Raw genomic sequence first — 25,170 nt, 5'->3', positions numbered from 1 at the left:
TTCTCAGCACCATCAATTTGCTCTAAGACTTAGGGTAAAAGACTTGACCACCAACTTGGTGCTTTGTGCTACAATGGAAATACATTCTAAAAGAAGTCAGGTATAAAATATTCTTACATAGACAGTTAAATCAAGTATCTTGTCTTAGGAAACAAACAGTGTAAGATTACACCTGCTGTTACCTCCAACATATCCAAAGACAGACTTCAAAAGTATTCTTCAGTTTTTAACATGTGACACCAAGATTTAAGAATATTTTCTACCTAGTAAGTGCACAGCACTGTCAATAATTAGGACATATCCAGTGGCAGCTGCCTGCTTTCTAGTGATGAGATACATTATACTTGCTAGTGATAAACACACACAGTGAGTTCAATATCATTTATAGGCAGATACCTGCTTGAAGGAGTCTTTAGGTTCCTGTTTTCCCAGATACATTTTCTTAGATTCAGCTGTCAGATCATGATTTTCATTTTCTTCTTTCCCTGGAGACCCCATAAAGACATTAAGAGGACTAGAATGCAACACTGAAGTGCTTGAAGCTACTGGATTTTTTCTTGGAGGAAACACTGAGTTCAACTGTGGTAGAAAGTCAAGGCCTGAAAAAGAGGAGAAAAAAACTAGCACTTATATGGGATGTTCCCCAATCTTGGATATTTAAGAAAAGCACTTAACACAATAGACATGTGAATACAGTAGAAAGACATGGGATTTCGATTCAGAAGACAGGTTCACTTATCAGCTCTACCCCTTATTTCATTTGAGTTTTTGGGTGAAAGTCATAAAACTCTCTGTGACTGTTAAGTGATCTGTAAATGTGAATGATGATATCCACCTCCCTGAGTGGTGAGGTTTAAAAGAGATATTGTATGTGAAGATACATTGAAAACTGCAAAATACAATGAATGTTTTAGTAAATAAAAGTTTTTGACATATGTTAATTTGGTGTATGTCTGTGGTGTATCTTGGTAGGTAGCCTCTACGATGGTTCCTCATGATCCCTGCCTCCTGCCAAGGATCCATGGCCTCGTGTAATCACCTCCCTTGGAATGTGGGTTGGACCTAGGAACTTGCTTCTAACAAAGAGTATGTAGCAAAAGTGGCGGATCTCACTTCCAAGATTAAGTTACAAACACACTGTGGCTTCCATCTCGAGTGCCCTCTCACTTTCTCGCACCAGCTCTGAGAGAAGCCAGCTGCCGTGTTGTCAGCTGCCCTGTGGAGAGGCCCACATGGGCAGGAACTGGTATCTTCGGCCAATAGCCACATGAATGAGTTTGGAAGCAGATCCTTGCCCAGTCAAGCCTTGAGATGACTGCAGCCCTGTTGACACCCTAATTAAAACTTCATGAGACATCTGAAGCCAAAGGTACCCAACTAAGCCATGCTTGGATTCTACACCCACAATTATGAGATGATAAGTGTTCTTTTAAGCTTCAAAATATTGGGGTAATTTGTTTGTTACATAGCAGTAGATAACACAAAATCACTTTTAACTTTGATAAAAATACTACTCAACAGTTCTTACCATCTCCTTTGCCTACGGACTCATCACTTCCTTTGTTAGCTACAGCATCTATAATAAAATTAGAAAATAAAATTTAAAAAATAGTGAAAAAGAAGCCATAGCAATTTAGGCTTCCTATTCGTTCCCCAAAGAGTTCAGAGACTAATAGTTTTAAGAAGAAAAATCTGAGTGAAGGTAAAGCTAGTATTCATATAAACTTCCCTTTTCATTCTTTTAGCTTCATGCATAGCAGCAAAGATAATTCTATGTATAGAGTCATTTAATGAGACAGCAAGGTATACTAGAAAAAGCACTGCAGTAGGCTCCAGAGACCTGTAATCCAGTTCTGCTTATACCACTGAATAGCTCTGTGACCTTGGACAAGACTTTAATATAATTATGCTTCAGTTTCTGTACCTATATAATGGAGACAATGCCCTGACCATCTCACAAGACTGTTTTGAGGATCAATTGAAATAATGTAAAAATATTTTGTAAGCAACACAATGTTATTAAAAATATAAGGTTTTATTAAAATTTTTTCAATGGTAGAATATGTTTAAGAATATTTCAATACTGTAATATTATTCATTTACCAAATAACAACCAAAAATTGCTTAACTCCGTTTTAACAGATTAATAGAAAAATGGGCAAAGGTCATTAAAAAATTCACCAGAAATTCAAATGGCCAATAAATTGATTATCATACATGATTATCATATTAGTAGGACTATCATCCATATCTCTCCATCCATTCATCTGTCTATCTGCGTGTGTGTATTATACCTAGTGATCGCACAACACAGACACTTTTATTAGTTACTCATTTTTTCCTAACAAAAGCAGAGGTACTCTTATTTAAAAGATGAAGAAATTGAAGCACAAACAGATTAAGACTTTTATCTAAGTAGTGTTGAATCTTTGAGATTAAAACACAAATCTCTTGACAATGAAAACCAGTACTATATTTAGTATCCATGTTTTTTTCTTATCAATAATATCAAACTCTAATAAATGAAGGGCCTATGGCTCAAATTCTAATCATGTCTCTTTAAACAGCAAAAGCAATTAAAAAGGAATTTATATCCTTTATTACTTTCAAAAACCATTAAAAAGTATTTCATTTATAACTCACTTTCAAAAAGCCCCTTCAATTAAAAAATTACTCCAGCGGTTCTCATAAACAAAGCTCCGCAATTGGGTACTAACCTCCAAAACCTTTCTCAACTCCAGCCCAAGCCACTTTTAAAGATTTTTATTTATTTTATTGATTGATTGATTGATTGCTATGTTGGGTCTTCGTTTCTGTGCTAGGGCTTTCTCTAGTTGAGGCAAGCGGGGGCCACTATTCATCGCGGTGCGCGGGCCTCTCACTGTCGTCAGCCCAAGCCACTTTTACCTCCTTTGCCCACATCTCTCCTCTCTTTACCCCTCAACTAGGTAGTATGACCTCTCTTCATCCCGAAAGAAAGGAATCCTTCCTCTTTTATTAGATGGAAGATAGCAATCTGACCGGGCAATTTAAGGAGTCATTTTCAAGCTGGGGTAAGGCAGAAGACACTCAATAATTCTGTACCACTACATATATATTTATTCTTTCTGCTTATGAAATTAGTTGAAGAAAATTTTGAAACCAGACAATTTTAAACTAAAAAATTAAATTTTATAAGATCATGAGTGGATGTAATAATTTAAACCCCCTGCTACTGATGACATTTAGATTCACTCCTGTTTTTCAATACTATAAATAAACAGTAAACACACAAATCTCTGTGGGCGTCTCTGAATATCTTCTTAGGTAAATTAATAGAAATGTAATTAATGGGACAAAAAGAATGAATATTTAAGTCTGCCAAATCATCTTCTAGAAATTTTCCCATACTGTTGATAATATTGCTATTAGTAGTGAGACTATCCCAGTAAAGAAAATAGTATGAACATTAGTACCAAAAAAGCACAGCCAAACGATGTGCCTAGTTCATATAGAGTGAACAACAATGATATATAATGTTTCCATTTAACAAACTGGCAAAGGTTTTTTTTTTGTTTTTTTGGCTTTTTTCTTTTTAATGGCAACGTCTACTAGCAATGGGGAGTGTGTGTGTGTGTGTGTGTGTGTGTGTGTGTGTGTGTGTGTGTGTGTGTGTGTGTGTGTGTGTATGGTACTTTCATACATAGTTAGTGTAAAAGATGAGGCAATCTAACCCCCAGCCATATTTCTCCATGTAAACATTTAATACCAGTTAAATACTAATCATCAAAGAAACAAATTTTTTTATGTTAGGAAGATATTTTTTGCCTATCAAAATATCCAAGATTTGGGGAAGATTTATTTAGAAGTAGATACAAGTAAAAGATTGCCTATGGAGGCAAAACTTCTTTTAAGAAACTTCTGTGGAAATTAAAATGCTAACTTGAGAGCTATTTGCTTGGTTCCCATGTGAAAATTACTAGCATATACTTTGGAATGATAACATTTGAAATATCTGGGCAAAGGGAAAGATACCACCCCAGGGATTGAGAAAATTAGCAACTGTCATGAATAGAGTGAGACTGAAGCTATTATCCACATCTTTTAGCCAGAATAAAAATGTCATGACTACCAGAGCAAGAGGACATGATCCTCTGATCTGAACAGACTTACCATCTCTGATAGGTGAGAACATGTCACCTAAACTACTTTTTCCAGTATCATCAAAGCTGGAGAAATCCTGGGTTTTCCCACTCTCTGTTTCCTTAGATAAAATATCTGTGTTTATGCTTCGAGGCAGACCTTATAAAAATTGGATATAAAAATAAACATTTTTATTATTTCTCATAATAAATTTATCATGAGAAGCTAGGTTCTAAAAATGAATACCTTACCTATATCATTGGTAATACTACAACTGTGGGCATCAGGAAAAGAAAGCAAAATATAACAATAGCTCAGTTAAGCACCGTTTTCATGGAATGAAGGGCTCCTCAAAAGCAAATAACTCATATACTCATATAACACCACTTTTTAAATCTATTTTGATAGAACTTTTCTAAATAACTTATGTACTTTTCTTACACAACTTATTTTTGTTAGTGAATGACTCACTGTTAGGATCATCTACCAATGATTAACAAAAAGTCTCTAAGGCATATAGTACAATGCCTAACATATAGCAGTATTCAAGCAATGTTAGTTCCTTTCCCCAGCTTGCAGTGAATGGATCTCTTTTTTCCCCTTTTTATTTTTTTCTTCACTAACAGTGGGAACCTAACACTGCTCTCAGCGTTACTGACCTTAAATGACTTCACTGACCTTGGGATAGTTTACTGAGAGGAAGGAAACCAGAATACCAAACTCATAAAGAATAGTACAATAGACAACAATAAAGAGGCATGCAGCAGTTTACTTTCTCTCTCAGTATATATTGCATGACATTAGGGCAAGGACGTTATAATAGGAACTCTGCAGGCTCAGTAACTTCTTGCTCATTTTTGGGTCAAGGACTGAGTTCTAGAGATTCAAGAACTTTGATGAAATCTTGGCATTTGAATTGGTAGCATATTACTGTCTTACATTTTTAAAACTGTTTTATTTGCCATCTTGGTCCCAAATGAAAACTGAAAAGCCTGGGATAAAAACAAAGATTAGCTTTGTTCAAAATATTAAAAAATGTCCAAGCCTGGCTAATGAAATAAACCTAATAACCTCACAGAAAGTTATGACCAAACATCTGTACATCACTGTCACTGAAGGGTGTTTATACCAAGAGTGTAATCGGTTATAAAGAAGAAATTTCTCTTTTTCTAGGTCCTCAACATGTCTGAATGCATAACTCTAGCCTCTGGAACTTTATGAAATAGAAGCTTGGTATCATTTGAAAATAGTGCTAAAGCCTTATTTTTCACTTCTTAAATGGCTGTTTCCTACTGAAAAGGAGCACCAGCAACAAGTCTGCAGACAGAGGTTCTTTTTTATTTTTTAAACATATTTATTTTTATTTATTTATTTTTGGCTGCATTGGGTCTTCAATGCTGCACGTGGGCTTTCTCTAGTTGTGGCGAGTGGGGGCTACTCTTCGTTGCGGTGTGCGGGCTTCTCATTGTGGTGGCTTCTCTTCTTGCAGAGCACGGGCTCTAGGCGCGCGGGCTTCAGTAGTTGTGGCACACAGGCTCAGTAGTTGTGGCTCGTGGGCTCTAGAGCGCAGGCTCAGTAGCTGTGGCACACCAGCTTAGTTGCTTCGCGACATGTGGGATCTTCCCGGACCAGGGATGGAACCCACTTCCCTTGCATTGGCAGGCGGATTCTTAACCACTGCACCACCAGGGAAGCCCCTGCAGAGGTTCTTTTCAATAACTAAATTAGGATACCTTCAGTAGAAGCCATATGAACTTATTTCAAATTCTAAATTTATTTTACACCATGCTTAAAGTAATAGCAATAATGTTGATCGTAACGACAATATTAGCAACACTATAATTTATTGAGTGCCTACATGTGCTAGGCCCTTTTGATACATTTTCTCCGATTTTCACAATAACCCCAAATGTTAAATATTATCTATGGAAGAGAAAAACGAGAAAAAAAGTGTGGTTAAGAAAACTGCCTACTAATAAGAACCTGCTGTATAGCACAGGGAACTCCACTTGGCTGTACAGCAGAAACTAACACAACATTGTAAAACAACTATACCCCAATAAAAAATTTATATATAAAAAAGAAAACTGCCTAAAGTCATCCAGGTAGGAAGGTGATAGATCTGAGACTGAAGCCTAACGTACTCTCAATGTTTCAGAGGAGGAAAAATGTACGTGTGTGTGAGTTGAGAGAGAGAAAATGATGCAGCAAATGTGGCAAAATTTATAAAATGGTGAATCTGCTAAAGGATATACTAGAACTCAAGAGTTCTTTGTATTATTATTGAAACTTTTCTGTAAGTTTGCAGTTATTTCAAAATAAAATCAATAAACAGAAATTTCTAACTCTTTGTGGGTGCACAGTAAGCATTCATTTTGCCAGAAACTTTGCTAATCAGCCAAGAATTATCATTAATTGGTGGCCCTGCAGACCCAAGTCTTCCATATCTAATTAATGCTGCCATTGTTACATATAAACTTCCGTATTAAAAACTAAATGAAAGACACTGAGACTTCAGAAAGTTTACAATAAATGAGAGAATCTTTATTTTAATTTTTTAAAATTATGAATAAAATTAATAATAATTTTTTTTACTAACACCAATTTTCCTAATATAGTTAATTCAACATCTTGGCAAACATTACTTCTTCTTTTAAACAGATAGCAATAGTATTAGTTTCTAGGAGTTCTTAAATAAGGACCTTATTATTTTTCTACATAATATATAATGATTTTTATCTAAGGATGATATAGATATTCAAAGATAATTTATAGTGAATATACTTATTATATATTTTTTAAAAATTCTACACTACCAAGACTAACAAATTAAAGTTCTGCTTATACTTGGAAATAGTAAACTCATATTGAAAAAGCACCAACAAATATTTGTGTTCAATTTAAATACTAGTCCTGAAAATTCAAAAGACATTAGTACATTCATTTCTGGTAAGAATACTTTAGAGACATACTGGTATATCACATGCAGACTTTTAAAAATATGTTGAAAGTTGACAGTATAGCATAACTTCTTAAAATAAAAACAAAAAGGCTTTCAGGAATTTAGGGAATTACGATCTTTGTTGTAGGCAAAGAATATCTTCTACAATAAGTATGGGGAAGCTTATCACCATATTATACCTTCACAAAGTCTAAATGGACTCTTCTTTAAGAACTGTTTCATCAATATGATTATCAGAGTAGAAGAAATTACTTAAAAATTTCAACATTTTCATTTATTTTTATTTAACAAATGACTAATTTATGGCTTAATATGTGCCAGGTACTATTCAGCACTTAAATATATTCATTTCATCACCTGACTTACTTTCCATTCTGAAAAATGAAATACAGGAGCCATTAATAGCTTTTTTTTTTTTTAACTAAGAGATCAAATCATAATGAAAGCATCAAAGTTTCATATTCTCTACTGATTAATCTAAAGGCACAATGAAAAGTCATCTAGCCTGTAGCGGTACCTCTGAGAGGGCATTATTCTGTTTTTAAAATATCTTACAACAGAAGTTCAGCTAAATAGAGTAAGTGAAGTACCTTTCATTAATCTTTTAAAAATTTATAGCTAAAGTTAAATTTTTCACTTTTTCAATTTTCACTATCTACTAATAATTTTACCGGGCTTCCCTGGTGGCGCAGTGGTTGAGAATCTGCCTGCCAATGCAGGGGACACGGGTTCGAGCCCTGGTCTGGGAAGATCCCACATGCCGCAGAGCAACTAGGCCTGTGAGCCACAACTGCTGAGCCTGCGCGTCTGGAGCCTGTGCTCCGCAACAAGAGAGGTCGCGATAGTGAGAGGCCCGCGCACCGCGATGAAGAGTGGCCCCCACTTAACGCAACTAGATAAAGCCCTCGCGCAGAAACGAAGACCCAACACAGCCATAAATAAATAAATAAATAAATAAATGAATGAATGAATGAATAAATAAATAAACCCAAAGTTTAAAAATAATAATAATAATAATAATAATTTTACCTAAATACGCAAGTGAATTTAAGTTCTAGGTTCTTAAAGAAACTGATAATGATATCCATTTGGGGAGGAGACAGGATGGGAACTCCAAATACTATCTATAAGCAACATTTACCTGCTTTGTCTTGAACAGCAACTGTTCCTTTCCCCACAACTGCTGTCGTGGGCTGTGGCAGAACTGTGGCAATGGAAGTGGTAGCTGCTTCTCTGACAACTCCAGAATTCTGGACGCCTCCACTAGCAGCGCTCACATTAACAGTACGTTTGTTCACAGCTGTGGGCTTATTTGAACAGCCTTTATTTAAACCTGACTGAAACGGAAGGGAATATTTAAAAGCTCAGGTTTCTAATGCTCCATAAGAGACATTAATGTTTTATAAATCCCTATTAGTTTAAAAAATATTGTTTTTCCCTTAGAAATCTTAAGCTTGCTGGTGGATGTGAGAGCTTCCCTCTGAACCATGAAAGCCTTTTAATATTTTTGAAGAGAGAAATGTGAAAAGCGCAAAAAAAAAAAAAAAAGTTTTAGAACTAAGTATCAAATGGATTTGTACTAAAATTATTTACAATGCTTTGATATAAAAATGATTATGAAGCAAAACTACACTGTGTTTAATTGACAACATATGATTTCTATATTCTGAACTAGATTTATTTAGTAAAATCAAAAATGCTGAAAAGAAAGAAAATATCTTACCTTAGAAAGGACAGTGGAGTACTGAAATGCTATACATTGCACAGATGTCTTATGTGCACTGATGGTTTTAACTGGTGATTTCAACATCCTTAAATCATATTGATATATTTTCCCACGGGAAGATCCAATAGCCAAAGTGGCTCCATCAGGCATGAAATCTACTGCAGTTAGAGGAGCGTCAGCCACTAAAGTTTTCACTAGCCTTTGGAAAGGAGAGCAAAGTATATGTAGATATGTGAATGTATACATATAAGCTTATACGACATATAAATAACTGTAAACCAAAACCAAAGTTACTTAGATTTCGGCAAAGTTACTTAGAATACCCATCTCAAATATGTGTTTAAAGCAGAAATGTAGAATTAGACCTGGAGACATTTCTATTACAATGGCATGTAAAGGAACTGCTAAGCACTCCATCCTATTTTTCTATTGGCTTCCAATAGATACGATACATTCTATATCTTCTAGAAACAGGACCTATCTCTTTGAGTAATTATTATTTTGGCAGTGAACGTGATAGAATTCCTGCAAGTTACTCCACAAATAAGGGCTCTATAGCCTCAGGGTTAAGGAGGCTCTAAGTATCCCCTTTCCATTTAGTGACCTGTTTAGGCCTCAAGAGGATTATGACCTTTGACAAGGAAGCAGCTGCTACTTTGCTCTTGGTTATGCATCTCTTGACCCAAAAGCTAACAGGATTCATGAGGCTTAATCCTCCCAGAAGCTAATACAGAAGTATGGATACTGATCTGCTGAAGCTGAACTCCTTGCTGGAGTGTCGGGTATACGAGAGGAATGGTTTAACTGTTAGGGTTCTCAGTAAATTAGTTCAAAAAGAAAAGAATAAAAAAAAAAAAAAGAGAAGAGTAAAATAAGTAACAGTAAACTTTAAAAAGGGGCTCACAGTAGGTCCTTCCCTAGCAGTAATATTATAATAACGCCACTTCCTTTCACATGATCATTAGATATTGTTAGGTGTCTTGAATACACCTCTTGCAGTCTCGCAGTTTTTTTTGTTTTTTAAGTTAACCAAGTACACTTATAACTGTAAGAAGAACAAGAAGGCATAACAGACCTGGATACTTAGAGAATTATGTACCCTTTAGCTCTATATCAGTGGTTCTCAACTGGGGGTAATTTGACTACCTTTAATTTGGGGAGTACCACTGACATCGAGTAAGTAGAGGCCAGGGATGCTGCTGAATATCCTACAATGCTCAGGACAGCTCCCACAACCAAGAACTATCCAGCCCAAAACGTCAACAGTTTAGAAACCCTGCTCTAGATAATGAATTCATTTTAAAGCAAATTAATCGTATTGTTTTAAAAATATACAAATTTAGTTGTATTCTGAAAAAGAGTAATATGCATGCAAGCTAAAATAAAGATGTGAAATCATTAACATGCTACCCCTCAACATTCATCATCCAGAAGTACTCTAAAGCAGGGGTCCCCAATCCCCGGGCTGCACACAGCAGGAGGTGAGCGGCCTGAGGGCGAGCGAGCAAAGCTTCATCTGCTGCTCTGCGCTCGCACTACGGCCTGAGCCATCCTCCCAACCTCCCACCCCACCCCACCCCACCCCGTCCACGAAACCGGCCCCTGGTGCCAAGAAGGTTGGGGGCCGCTGCTCTAAAGAACACCCACGTCTCATCTAGTTTTTTCTGCATGGGAAAAAAAAAGAAAATTCTACCTTATTAGATAACAAATACACAAACTTTACATCTTCTAACATTAATCAGAGGTCTATACAAATCACAAATATGGCTGCTAATGAAAGAATTATTTGTTACTAAATTAAGAAATAAGCATGTTATACTTACTTCTTACTTGAAGTGTCATAGAGAATGATTCTTTTATCCAAGCCTATGGTTACAAATAGCAATTCATTGACAGGAGAAAAACAGATGCCTGAACCTGGAGCTTTATGTGTACCGTCAAAGTTGTGGTACGGGCTCTGACTATTCACGTCCCAGAGAGTTACTATTCCATTATCCGAAACACTGCCCAGTAGCGATTTCTTAAACAAGGAATACTTCAAGTGCCGAACAGACTATGAAAATAAAAATAAGTTTTACGGAATTGTAAGCATACATAAGAACATTTTATATAAAGTATAAATATGGCCAACCACATTATTCACAAGGGATTTAGAACGTCTCTGGTTTATAGCATAATACGTTTCAATCATGACAACCATAAAATCATTTAGTGGGCTATAAGATGACCCTAAGACATCTTAAATCTAGTAATTGAATATTTGTCATGATTTTATTATGTTGGAGTAGAGTTACCTCAGTCACCTCTTTTTCAGAAGAAAAATACAATATATTGAGGTAAACGACATTAATTCATCAGGATTAGAACATTCCACTTAAATAAAAGGCCCAGTCACAGTCAAATCATGAATAAGTATAAGGGAACACTGGTAGAGAATAAGCAATAATATTTTGCATTTGTTTTCAATATGTATTTTTGATATCTGGATATGTTTGTTTGATGTGCTGGCAATTCAACACTTGAAGCACAATAAAAAATTAACTAAAATACAAAGGGGGAACTGGCAACACTCTAGACTGGGGATGGACTATAAACCCATTCTTTCAAAAGCTTTGGCCTGAGGGCAACGCGAGCCTTTCTCTAAAACACTCATCTCTAGAGGCAGTGGAGACATTCTTTCTAGTTTCTGCTGGATAAGAATATACAAAGATCCAGTTTGAGTAAACAGGTCTTAGATTAAAATTGGATGAATTTTATCTACTTTTACTAAAATGTTGCTTTCAAACTTGACTGATATTATCATTTATTGTGCTGAGAATTAAGTATTTTACATTTAAGCTATTTTTTTCCCCCACACAGAAATAGCAATATAAGTATAGAAATGAATATTAAGTAGAATCCACAAGAGTGGGAAACTAGCTATAAGACACCTTCAAACAGTTTATAGTCCGGAGTCAAGCAATGAATCACGTTCTAGATGGCAGGTATCAACTACACATATAGGTCCCAGATAAAACTGCCACAGAACAAAAAGTCAAATCTGAGGGCTTTTTGTTTGTTCTATCTAATCTATCACACTCCAAAAAGATTTAAAACCACTAGCTTTTATATATTAAAAAACTCATATTCTACTTCTAAGATGTTTCAAAATATTAAGTATTAGCCCTCAACAACGAAAAAATATTTAGGAATAACATAACACAAATTCTGTCTAAGGAAACAAGAGTATTTGTAACCTGACACCTAAGGTAAGATATTACTACGGCCAACCATTAAATTTGGCTTTTCATTTTCATATGGCTAAAGTACAAACAAAATTTTGGTTTATACTTTCCATTTTTGTTGAGGAAAAACATATCCATTTGAATAGACAAATCTTTCCTCTGGTCTACACTCAAGAAAAAATACACTACATGGACCTTGACTATATAAAAGATATAGAGAGCCTTAGTGAATTATCATGTCTGCAGAGTCACATATCAACCTACCTAAACATAAGCAAAATATGAATTCGTAAAAGATTTCTGTAGCATTTTAAGAGTTCATATAGTTATAGTCCTTCACATAATCTAAATTTGGATAAAATGTACAAGCAGAACATTAAAAACAAAACACCACCATAAAATCATAGACCTTCTAGATTCTCAAAGTTCATAAAGTTCAACCTCTTAGGCACAGTAGTAATTTGCTAAAACATCCTTAAAATATGGGCCATCCGGAATCTGCTTGAATACAGCAGGGAACAAGGAGCTTACCGTTTTATATACAGTAGTCCCTACCTTGTCCACAACTTCACTTTCCATGGTTTCAGGTGCGTACCGTGGTCAACCACAGTCCAAAAATATTAAATGAAAAATTCCAGCAATAAACAATTCAAAAATATTAAATTGAGCACTAAGTAGCATGATGAAATCTCACTCCAGCCCGCCAGGATGTGAATCATCCCTTTGTCCAGGGTATCCTGCCCATTAGTCACTTAGTAGGCATCTCAGCTCTCAAATCAACTGTCAAGGTATTGCAGTGCTTGTGTTCAAGTAACCCTTATTTTACTTAATAATGGCTCCAAAGTGCAACACTAATGATATTGGCAATTCAGATATGCCAAAGAGAAGCTGGGTGAAGTGCTGCCATTAAGTGAAAAGGTAAAAGTTCTCAACTTAATCATAATAAGGAAAGAAAAAAAACTATGGTAAGAATGAATCTTCTATCCATGAAATTATGAAGAAGGATAAAGAAATTAGTGCTAGCTTTGCTGTGCACCTCAAACTGTGAGTTACAGCCACAGTGTGTGATAAATGCTTAGTTAGGATGGAAATGGCGTTAAATTTGTAGAGTAAGACATTTTGAGAGAGAAAGAGAGACCACATTCACTAAACTTTTATTACAGTATATTGTTATAATTGTTCTATTTCATTATTGTTGTTAATCTCTTACTGTGCCTAATTTATAAATTAAATTTTATTATAGGTATGCATGTGTAGAAAAGCACATAGTATACACAGGGTTCGGTACTAACTGCAGTTTCAGGCATCCACTGGGGGTCTTGGAACGCACCGCCCACAGATAAGGAGGGACCACTGTAAAACTAAATAAATAATTAAAAATGAATTTCTTAAGTCAAAACCTAAATTCCATATATTGCCTCAAATTCTGTGGACCTATATGGCAACTCATTTAGAAAAGAAAAACAAGACTAAAGATAACCATAAATCTTCCTCTCAGATAAACCTGCGTTCAAGTAGAGCCAAACTCTGTATGACTTGGGTAAAAAACTTCTTACACTCTCCAAGCCTCAGTGTTCTCGTGTACAACAAAGAAAACACTTTTGTTTGCCTGTCAAGGTTACTTTAAGGATTAAATAGCAATTCTGCAAAAAGCCAGGTACATAGTAGGCGTTGCTACTATTCTCACAGGTTCATGACTCACACATTCATTCATGTACCATACATTTGAGCATCTTTTACATATAAGTTTTTAAAAGACCCTTAAGTAGCCACACTGGTTTCTGTCAATAACTCACCTCTACCTCTTTGATAACAGACCTTCATTTCTGAACTTTCTACATCTATTAAATCATCATCTATTTAGAATATCAAGAGAATATCTAATGATCCTGGATAAATGAAATATTAATCTAAATTATATTTAAAATAAGTATTAACTCATTTTAGTATCAACAGCATTTATTAAGTCCCTATCTTGTTCCCTATTCAAGATACTTCTAGGAAAAATAACAGCCAGCTTATAGGTCATAATTTGCTGACCCCTGCTATAAATATTTGGAAATGTTTTTTTTTTAAAATCACAAAAAGGAAAAAAAAAAAAACCATCCATAATCCTACCACCTAGAGAAAAACTGGTTAATAATTTGGAAGATATCCTCTAAGTATTTTTCTGTGTATATGTATGTTTGCGTTTGAGTAAAGTACCAACAGCAAACTTGGGACCATACTTTATTATTATAAAGTTAGCTGTGTTATTAATATCTTCTACTACATGATTTTAATAGCTGGATAATATATGAATGCATGAGTATATCAATTTGTCTAAATAATCTAATGATGGACACAGGTTATTTCCAATTTCCAAGTACCCTGACTACTATTATTTTTTAAAATTGCTACTTTATAAAAGAATTTGTATTTTATTGTTGTTCACGCTTTAAAGGTGCTCGGTTGAAAAATGCTAAGTGACCATTTATCTTCCTTCTTTTGTGAACTGCCCATTAATCGACTTTGCTTATTTTCTATTGGGCTATTAAGATTTTTAAAATACTAATTTGCAATTGATCTTAATATAATAAGGACATTAATGCTCTCATAGACATAAATATTTTCCCCATTTTCTTTTCAACTTTGTTGATTTTTATTGTCTTGCTTTTTGTCAGATTTTAGATTTTTATGTACTTAAATACATCAAACTTGTCCCATGACTTATGACGTTGTTCCTACACTTAGAAAAATCTCCCCTTCACAGAGATAGGAATGTACATTCACGTTCTTATAGCTTTATAGTCTCTGATACATATATGACTATATATATATATGCATGTACATATACAAACATACATACATATACACACTCATAAATATACTGTATCCGTTCAACTCCATTCCTCCCTCTTCTTCATTCCCAGTGTCTTATTTCAAGCACCAATCATCTGTCACCTGAGCTACTGCCCATTTCCATTCTCAATGGCTTGCTATCCATCCTTCACACTACTGCAGCAATAACCTCTTCAAAACTGGAAATCTGAACGTAAATCTGCCTTGCTTAAAGTCCCTGTAACTGGAGGACTCTGAGAAGATAGAGGTTATGATGGTGGCAGAGTTTTTTAATCTCCCTGAATCCCCCCATTTGTGTGTGTATGTGTGCACAAGCAGGCCTGAGACTGCTTATCTTTGCAAAGTCCTGCTTTCAAGATTGGCCCTTGGCTGGAGTCTTGGAACTTGGATTTTTGGAGGGTTCCCACCACCCTAGCTGAAGAGAGTGGCTCACCGACTGATAAGAGTGGCTCACTGTGCCTAAACTGTTTGTGCAAAAGATATGGTTTATGGCTGAACCATGGCTGAACACCTGCTTTCCTTATTAGAGTTTGGAATTTCGGTACATGCTAGGTAGAGGGTGCCTAGGTAACCAACCTCCAATAAAGTCCCTGGCCAATGAGTCTCTAACAAGCTTCCCTGTAGACAATGTGCCATACATGTTGTCACAATTTGATGCTGGGGAAATTAAGTACATCCTCTCCACTGAGAGAACACTCTTGGAAGCTTATACTTGGCTTCCTTGGGATTTCACCCAATGCACCTTTTTCCCTTTGCTGATTTTGCTTTGTATCCTTTCACTGTAATAAATCATAGCCATGTGTATGACCACATGTTGAGTCCTGTGAGTCCTCCTAGTGAAACATCAAACCTGGTCTTGGGGAATCCCAGCACAGACAGTGAGTAGAAGTATGTGAGTGTGTGCGTATGTGTGTGTGTGTGCTTTACAGATAGATAGCAAACCAAATAGCAAAACTAAAACCCCATGAAAACATTTACAACAAAACTAGACCATCAGGTATCCCCATGAGCCCCGAAATACACATTAGTAAGTCAAACATTTAACAGCCATAGTCCTTCATAGTATTAGTATCTGTGCAAGAGGAAGCAGAAGGAAATTACAGGGACTGAGACAGATCTGAGAACAGGAAAAGCCCCAAATAGCCAAAAGGTATTCACAGGAAAGCATGGTGGCCAATTGATAACATCAGCCAGACCAGGAATATCCAATGCATTAGTGGTTCTGTGCAGGAGGTTTGCAGAAAGGTCTGAAGGGCTAGAGCAGTTTAGCTCCAATGAACTCCCAAAACTGTCCAGCCAAGGCATCTCCTTCCCAGGTCAGGGCACCATACTGAGAAGACACTACTAAGAGTGGAAACAAACTGAATGGGATGGAGTCAATATAGTTGAAAGAAAGTGAAAATTCACATATAAGTACAGGAGTAGCACAAAGCCAAGCAACCTCAGAAAAGTTAGAAAAGATACCCTCTAAACTCCATCTCTGTCTAGGAGTTCAGGGAAACTGACTTCACAGATAAATCAAAGTTATCTGAGTTATCATACAAAGTTATTATGAGAACAAAGAGAACAAGAAGAAAGACATTCTCAACAGATGACCAGAAAGACAATAAAATGATACAAGACCTTCAAAAACAACATAAATCAGAATTAGAAAACTCAGAAATGAGATGTCAGAACTTGGAAAACAATTAGAAATTTTAATCCTTTTAAAAATGAAGGCTACATTATGTAGCCTTCATTAAAGGTAAAAGGAATACAGAATGAATAAATACAACAAATAATACCGTAAAGATAGGTCAAAAAGGAAAGACTTTTTAAAAATCAAAAATAAGGAAAAAGTTAAAAATGATTTGAGAGACAGTAGTAAATCACTGAAGATAAGAAGATCCAACAAGGAAAAAACAAAGATAAAGAAAATATCAAATACTAAAAACTATAGTTCAAGAAAACTTCCTGAAAGAAGAAAAGATTTGAAACTACATGTTAATTGAGCATACCATGTACCTATGAATAGCAATACAGAATGACCAACACCAAGACATAGTCTAGTAAAATTACTGAATTTTAAAGGAAAAAAAAATCTTTTGGACATACAGGGAGAAAGAACAAGTGACTTATAAGAAAAAAATACTTAAATTATCATCAGACATTTGAGACCAAAAATGATAGAGTAACACACTTGAACTCCTCAAGGAGAGAAAATGTGAGCCTGCTACTACTGAGTTATGTTGAAAGAGAGTTTGTAATCTCAAGGAAAAAGCCAAAAGCAGAAAACATACACTCATGGAAACAATATTAACATATGTTACTCGTGATTATAAAAATTTGGAAAATACCTAAAATACAGAAATGTTTAAATAAGCTGTGGCATTTGAACAATGGAATATTATGTAGCCATTAAAAATTATAGTTATGAAGACTAGCAATATGAGAATACCTGGGACAGAACACTAATAAGAAAAAGCAGAAGACAAGATTGGACCAACAGAATGATTATAACTTTATGGAAGGAAGACAGAGCTATACAGAGAAACTGCAAGAAAACATTCTTCAAATCACTTCCTATTAAAGAAAATTTAGAAGAGAAGAACAAAAGGAAAAATTATACTTTAAGAATATATAAAAATATACAAGTTTATTTTATGCCAACATGTCAATCATAAAACTGCTCAAAAACATAATATAAAGGCTAGAAAAGTATACAAATACTAAAGAAATACATAAAGAGAATCAAGAACCATAGTATACAACTGTATACCAACATTCCCATATAACATAAAGGAAACCACTATTCTAGATATAAAGCTTTGTCGTCAGTCAAACTTTTTGAGTGCCAAAGTTCAGGTATAAACAAAACCAGTCAACCAAGTTAACCAAACTGGAATTAAATTCATTCTTGATAAAATAATTATTTTAAAAATGTAATTAATAATTGTTTACCAGATCTCCGTACTCATAAGTCTTATTAATACTTACAAAAGCTATACCTAAAATGTCAAAAATTTAACTGAAGAAAATGGACTTATTTAACATACACTGAAAAATGTTATATTTAAAATCTCACAGACATTGCATTTAAAAAATCACTTTTAAATCTAAGGAATCAATAAAATAGATCCACTTTTTAACTGCTTTCAAAAAGGCTGCAGTCTGAGAAAGGCAACACAGGTTAACCTATTTGTGAGCCTAAGCTGCTGAACTTGCCAAACAGCGACTTGCAATTATATTCTAAGGAGTCTGTCAGCCCTGGCAGCTCTGCAGAAGCAGTAAGGCTCTTTCTCCCCTGCAGACAGACACTGCGATCCACAAAAAACTAATAGCTTCAATTCAGCTCAGACACTTCAAAGTAAGATTCTCAATATATTCAGGCAATCTCATTTCCAATATGAAATTCAGTATAATGCAGATTCAGTGAGACTCCATGGTTTTGTCACTTTTGCTAAGAAATCAATTTGATGATTTTTAAAGATTACAAATTCTTGATTGTTCACGGAAACAAAAATAGAAAATTTTAATTTAATCATTATATGTGCCCTACCTACTATTTTTCTCAAAAACCCAAACCCTATAGTAAAACTGTCAGCGTAGAAAATGGGCTGGGTGACAGTGTATTGGAATTGAATTATGTCAATTTTTAGACAGACTTGAAATTTTTATGAGCATTGTTTAAATTTAAAAAGTGAATATTTAATATACTTGAAATTGTAAATGAATTGTGAGGAATCTTAATTAAAAAAAAAACCTCCACAGATTTCAATTATGCTGCCTGTAAAATGGAAACATAAGTATACAAAATCGTAACTGTGACTTTCTTCACTAAGAAAACTGAGACTGCATACTTACATACACAGAGGCCAACGGGTGTTTCCTAATCCATGCACTCTGCTTTAATGTTGTAGAGAAAAATGAAATAATATAGTACACGAAAAATATATAAACATTTGTTCCAGGAAAAGGGAAAAAGCCAACACACGCCAGTTCGATTTCTTCACCTTCTTTAATGCTCTCCTTATTCTAAGTTGCTCTAAAACACAAAATATGATTACTGAGGTCAAGCTACAACTGGTTAATTAGCAGGGGTTTGGAGGGAAGGCATTAAACCTAAAGATGTTCAAACCAGTTTGCAGAAGTAAATCACAAAAGCTATTTTAGTAAATTAATATGATTATTCATTAAAAGTTCACACTAAAGCTCCCTAATCTCCACATGTTAGGAACTATGTTAGCATCTCATCTAGACCAAAAACAAAAAACAAAAAAATCCAAAAACAAACAAAACCCTGTTGAAAGTATATTTTCATTCTCACTTGACAGTTAAGGAAAAGGAGGCTTGAGAGTTAAGTCACTTGCCCAGGTTCACACAGCTACCTCTCCAAATAAATGTGGGATTTACAACATAAAGCTATACCAAAAAAGATTATAGAGATGCCAACTGCCCAAGCAAGAGGCTGCAAGAACATGAAAATCTAGGTTCTGGTTCATCTGACCTTGCACAAGAGATAAGCTTTGAGCATTACTGTTTTCCTAAACTAGAAGATATATTCAGTTTTGCCATGCAAAGTAATCAAAGAAAAAAATCCTTTGAAAATCAACAATACAGCAACCTGTCACCTAGAATTTAAAAAAAATTTTTTTCATGTGAAGAAGAGATAAGAATAAATGTTGAACTCCTGCACAAAGTGACAAGAGAATACTGCAAAGTTTCCAGAAGTTTGGATCCTCAAATCCTTATACATTCAGCTGCCCCTGAGCTAGAAAGAGATTCAAAAGGAAACAATGCTACCACTCTTCAAGGGTCGACCTTCAGATCAGTCAATTAAGAATCCTGTGATCAGAAAGTCCTGGAATCTCAGTTTTCTCACTTGTAAAATGAGAATAACCTATACCTCACAAGTGAGTAGCAAAGAATAAATGAGAAAATGTAATATAAAGCAATGATCACTATACTTGAAACACAATAAATGGTGGTAAGAATTCTACAAGGTGACAACCTCTGCCTGAATGCTCTCCGAACCCTCTCACCACCTACAGTCACCCCAGTGGCAATCGGATGGTCTTTGTAATAAATAATGTTGGCATAATTATATACCTGTATGGAAAGATGAACCCCATCTCACACCATATACAAAAATTAATTTGAAATGGAGCATAATAGACATAAATTTAAGAACTTCTGTTCATTTTTTTTTAAAGGCATTAAGAGAGTGGAAAGGCAAGCCGTAGGCTAAAGGAAGATATATGCAACGTGTATATCCAAAAGATGACTCCATCTGGAATACAGAATAAACTATAAATCAATCAGAAAAACAGAAATAACCCCAAACAAAAAGGAGAAACAGACTTGAACAGTGACCTCACAAAAGACAGTATATAAAAGTATGCCAACTCATTCAACATAGAAAAATGCAAATTAAAACCACAATGAGACAACTACACAACCATCAAAGTGGTTAAAGTTAATAAGATAGACAATATTTGGTATGAGCAAAAACGTGGAGCAGCTGGATCTCACATACATTGCTGGGAGAAGTACACAATGGCACAAGCACTTTAAAACCTTTATGGCAATTTTTAATAAAGTAAAAATTGATGGCTACCCTAAGACCCAGCAATTTCACTCCTGAGTATTTACTCAAGAGAAATGAAAACATATATCCATAAGAAGACTTATATAAGAATATTCATAGTAGCTTTCTCACAATAGCTACAAACTGGAAACAGTTCATGTGTCCATCAACAGTAGAATGGATAAATAAATTGTGGCACATCCATATAATGGATTACTACACAGTAGTAAAACAGTATGAACTACTATTATTCCATGCAACAAAGCAAACATAATGAAGACTAAGAGAAACCAGACACATACAATTCTTTTAAGAAATATGAGGTAGTGACTGGAAAGGATTAAGATTCTGTATCTTGATTCTGGTAGTATGTAGTTACACAGGTGTATGTATGTATAAAAATTCATCAAGCTGTGTATTTAAGATATATGTACTTTATTATATGTAAGTTATCTCAATTTTTAAAACTTTAAGATTTTACACACAATAAGGCCAAGAGCAATAACCAAACCTAATGTTTTCAGGACTATTCCTTCATCTTTTGTTTTAATAAGAAAACTCTCTAGCAAAATACAAAAAAAAACTGAAATCTAAGAATATACATGGTACTATCTGACCTAATATTTATGTTACTGAAAAGTCAACCCAGAATTTATAAATCTAAATTTAGCATGCTTCTAATATACCAAAGAAGAGAGGAGGAGGAAGAGGAAGAAGAAAGAGAAGAAGAAGAAAGAAGAGGAAGAGGAAGAAGAAAAAGAGGAAAAAGAAAAAAGAGGAAGGAGAAGGAGAAGATTACTCTATTTCTTTAAAAAGCAAGGCATCTGAACACTAGATACGATTTTTTTCCAATAGTTCCAACTTCTGTGGGCTTAGGTTTTATGTTTCCATTATCGTAATACAAATAACCAAAAAAATTACAAAAACAAAATATTATTTCCTATTTTTATGACAATATTAATACATTCTCTGTGGCAAATCACTTATCCTCATCCATAAAATGCAGAAAGTGAGATTACCTCTAAAGGCTTTTCTCAGTTCAAGGTTTCTATGATTCTAATATTCAACTAATCAAAAAATTCTGAGTTCCCTAAATGCCTTCCAAAATAAAAGCCAAACTTTGGTCTGGCATTCAAAGTCCCACATCAACACTGTGTTCCTGCTTACCTTTCTAATCTTTTTCTCACATTAGCCCTATATAAAACCCATATGCTTTCCTTTCTCCTTGTTTTTGTTCATATGATTTCCTCCATATAAAATATCCCTCTCCCAAAGTTCTTTATTAGCCTATTAAAATCTTTGTTATCTTTAAATGTATTCATCTACTCATATATTTATTGAGGATCTTTTCCATATAAGGCACAAAGTTAGACAATGGCTGAGTACAAAGAAACAAGACACGGTTCCAACTATAATGTGGACATGTAAAGAGCTAACCCTAATACAAGCTAGAATCAAACAACTGTCAGAGGTCAGTTTATATACTAGTAAAACAAAATCAGTTATAAGCCTTAGACCCAGCTGAAATCCTCCCTCCTTCAATTTTCTCTATTTTATTCCCAATCAGACAGTCTTCTCTGTCCTGGATCACCATAAGATTGTTTTTCATCAATCTTCCATAATATCATTTATATGTACATCTCTTTTATTACCTCAATACATATGAAATCTGAGAAAAGACTTTTTTCTGTACATTTTTAATATCCATTAAATTTTCCTTAAACACTGAATACTATTCAAATAATGATTTTAACGCTTTCAAAATTGAAGAGCTCCCATATTTTATCTAATAATACTTATGGCCAAAGTGATTACAATAAAAAGATTAAAAGAAGTTTCACCTCATTGGAAATTCCTGTGGAGAATTTCATGGAAAGTTAGCCAAGAATTAGATTTCTTGAGAAACTGAATTTATTCTTTTAAGAATTTTATAGACTAATTTTTTATAAAGAAAAAAATTCAATAATTGACTAATTTTCCTTTATAAAAATTTTCCCTAAATACTCGTATTAACCTGAAATACATAAATATGCTTTGATACTTTAACTATCACATACTTGAAACAAACAAAAAAGAAAACTCAATTTACCCTGTGCCTAAATATTGGGTTAGCCAAAAAGTTCGTTCGGTTTTAAGTAAAAATAAAAGACATTTTTCATTTTCACCAAGAACTTTATTGAACAATGGATTCATTAACCAAACGAACTTTTTGCCAACCCAATACAATTATTCCATGTCCACCAAACAGAGTATTTATGAACATAAGTATCTGTCTTGTAGCTGACATAGCTTAAGCTATGCAACACTTCTATAATTGTAATGTCATAATTAATATCCATTCCTTTGGCTTAATCTATTAACAATTATCTGTATTTTTTATACATAGTTAAGTTCTAGGAGCATGTGACTATTCAGTGGCATAACCGAACTCATGTAAGCACCATCATCTAGTATGAATTAGCTTTTGCATACTACCATTAAAGAACAGCTACCAAAGTTTTTTGAGTGAGCTAAATGCAAATTTAAAATACTCAATTTTAAAAACTCAAATTCATTGTCTTATGTAAGATAATTAAAAAATCTATCTTATCAACTTTATTTTGAATAAACCCATACTGTACCTGGTTACTACCATGGCCAAAAGGAGTACTAGATAAATTAGTGGTTACACTGTGCAAAATAATTTCACCACTGAGAGATCCAGAAGCAATGTAGCAGTCATTCCAATTATATGTTACACAAGTTACTTCATCTTTATGATCCTGAATGAAAGAAATGAAAGTAAATACAGTGCCACACAACCTTCAAACAGCATATTTTCATGGTTTTTTGTAAATTTCATGTTTTGTAACTATTATGTATTTGTCAATCTAATATATGCTTTAACATTTTCCTCAAATAACCCAAAAAAAAATTACTCAAATGAGTAGTAAACTATCTGATTAACATCAAGTCTTTTCAGGGAATAAAGATTTATTTTTCATAACCATAATAATGGTCAGGCACCCTGAAACAAGAGACAAAAAGGAAAGGTAATTTCCTAAATGGCATTATGTCTACCTTAAAGAATTCACTTCCACTGACAAGTAACATTTATTGCAAGTTGATTATTATGAGAGTCCCTGCCCTTGAGAATATTACTGTTCAACTGAGAAGACAGGACATTTAAGTGAACATGCAAATGGCAGAATGAATGCTAAATGAGTGGCAGAGGCAAAGTGTCAGAGGAAAGAGAGTTATCACTGTGAACTGAGTTGACAGAGGAAGCTTTATGGAAGACAGAAAGCTTGAGTTCAACATTAAAAAAAGTAATAAGAGGTAAGTTAGGGGAAGGAGAAAGAAACCTGACACTGCAACATAGAAGAGAGCAAAAAACAAAAGCCCCAAAGCCAAAATGAGCAAAGCATGTTTGAGAGTTGATGGCTGCTGCTTCCATCTGCTGAGTACCAACTAAGGCTGGGAGTTTTATATATTATTATTAATCTTTAGAACAACCATGGGAGGCAAGGCCATTTTCCCCATTTGATAGATGAGTTAACTAAGGTTAAGAAACTGTGCAAGCTCACAGGACTGCCAGTGATAGAGCCAGGATTCAATCCAGGTCATATACCAAAGTTTATTTTCCTCTCATTATACTCGACTGTCTCCCAAATCCAAAGGGGAATCAACTTTGCGGAAATAAAACTGTTCAGTTTTAAACAAACTGAGTTCACAAGGACTATGTTTTCCAAAATTAAATTAGAGATATCTAGCCTAGGAGCATAGTGATCAGCATAGTTTTTAACAGTTTGATGTCATACCTTAATAAGATAAACAAACCAACCTTTGTATCTTGTAATTAGATTAATGTAATATCAAGAATAGTAGCTATAATATTCCACTTATTTTACAACTTTTTCAAATGGTCCTTGAAGCATGCTGGGAGATGCCTTTACATTTTACTGCTTTTTTAAATCAAACAAATGCCATCCTGAGGAAAAGAATATCTGACAAGAAAGGAAAAAGAAGGAGTGGACATATAGTGCATCATTCCCATTTGAGAAATTATAACGTGGGGTCCAATACAATTTCTATGACTTTGTAAAGAGGCAGGTGTGTCTTCCTGATTTCAACTGTGGAAAATAAGTCATTCAGCTGAGGAGAAAAATGAGTAGAATTTTGCCATGTAAGGAGGGATGGGAATAAGTGATGCTCCTAAAATGTGCGACACTGTGCGACAAAACTGGCCACAGACTTCTAATCTCTTCTCAATTCTTTAAGATATTCTTTATTCATACTAGGTATATCCCCCTAAATAGCTTTAATTCAATTATTTCATAATTTAAAAGATTAAACAATGAATAATATCTGAGTGTGCCTCTCATCTTTGCCCTTACTAGTTGCTTGACATTGAACAAGTTCTTTAACATCTCTGAGTCGGAGTTTCTCCATCTGTACTTAGGAATAATACTACCTGCTTTGCAGAGTTGTTGAGATAGACAGAGTAAATATGTTAAGCACAGTGGGTGGCATGTCAAAGAATTCAATAAAAGTTAAGTATTCTCATTATTGGCAACTTTTCAATTTTCCTGAAGACTCTTCAAAGTTTAGTTAATACTTAAAATAATGAACTTCCAAAAGTAATATTTTAAACAGCAATCATAAGATTATATTTCAACTTAGCTAAGAGAAAACCATTCTTCTATATACTATTTCTCTAGTAAGAATTAACTCAATGACATTAAGATAT

At 34.5% G+C, this 25,170-nt stretch overlaps 1 protein-coding gene across 1 annotated transcript in view; it reads right to left on the bottom strand.

The window, feature by feature from the left end:
* NEDD1 (NEDD1 gamma-tubulin ring complex targeting factor) overlaps positions 1 to 25,170 on the bottom strand; it is a 46,015-nt gene that overhangs the window by 10,104 nt on the left and 10,741 nt on the right. The window contains exons 5-11 of the mRNA XM_068561310.1: positions 23,063 to 23,203; positions 10,634 to 10,863; positions 8,808 to 9,009; positions 8,226 to 8,421; positions 4,153 to 4,281; positions 1,529 to 1,576; positions 397 to 599 (exon numbers count right to left, since the gene is read on the bottom strand). Coding sequence (XP_068417411.1) covers positions 397 to 599; positions 1,529 to 1,576; positions 4,153 to 4,281; positions 8,226 to 8,421; positions 8,808 to 9,009; positions 10,634 to 10,863; positions 23,063 to 23,203 — 1,149 coding nt within the window. The remainder of the gene's footprint in view (positions 1 to 396; positions 600 to 1,528; positions 1,577 to 4,152; positions 4,282 to 8,225; positions 8,422 to 8,807; positions 9,010 to 10,633; positions 10,864 to 23,062; positions 23,204 to 25,170) is intronic.

This window comes from Eschrichtius robustus, chromosome 13, assembly GCF_028021215.1.
Source record: "Eschrichtius robustus isolate mEscRob2 chromosome 13, mEscRob2.pri, whole genome shotgun sequence".
Lineage (NCBI taxonomy): Eukaryota > Metazoa > Chordata > Mammalia > Artiodactyla > Eschrichtiidae > Eschrichtius > Eschrichtius robustus.
The sequence above is the reverse complement of the archived record's forward strand: the minus strand, read 5'-3'. Positions and strand labels throughout refer to the sequence as shown.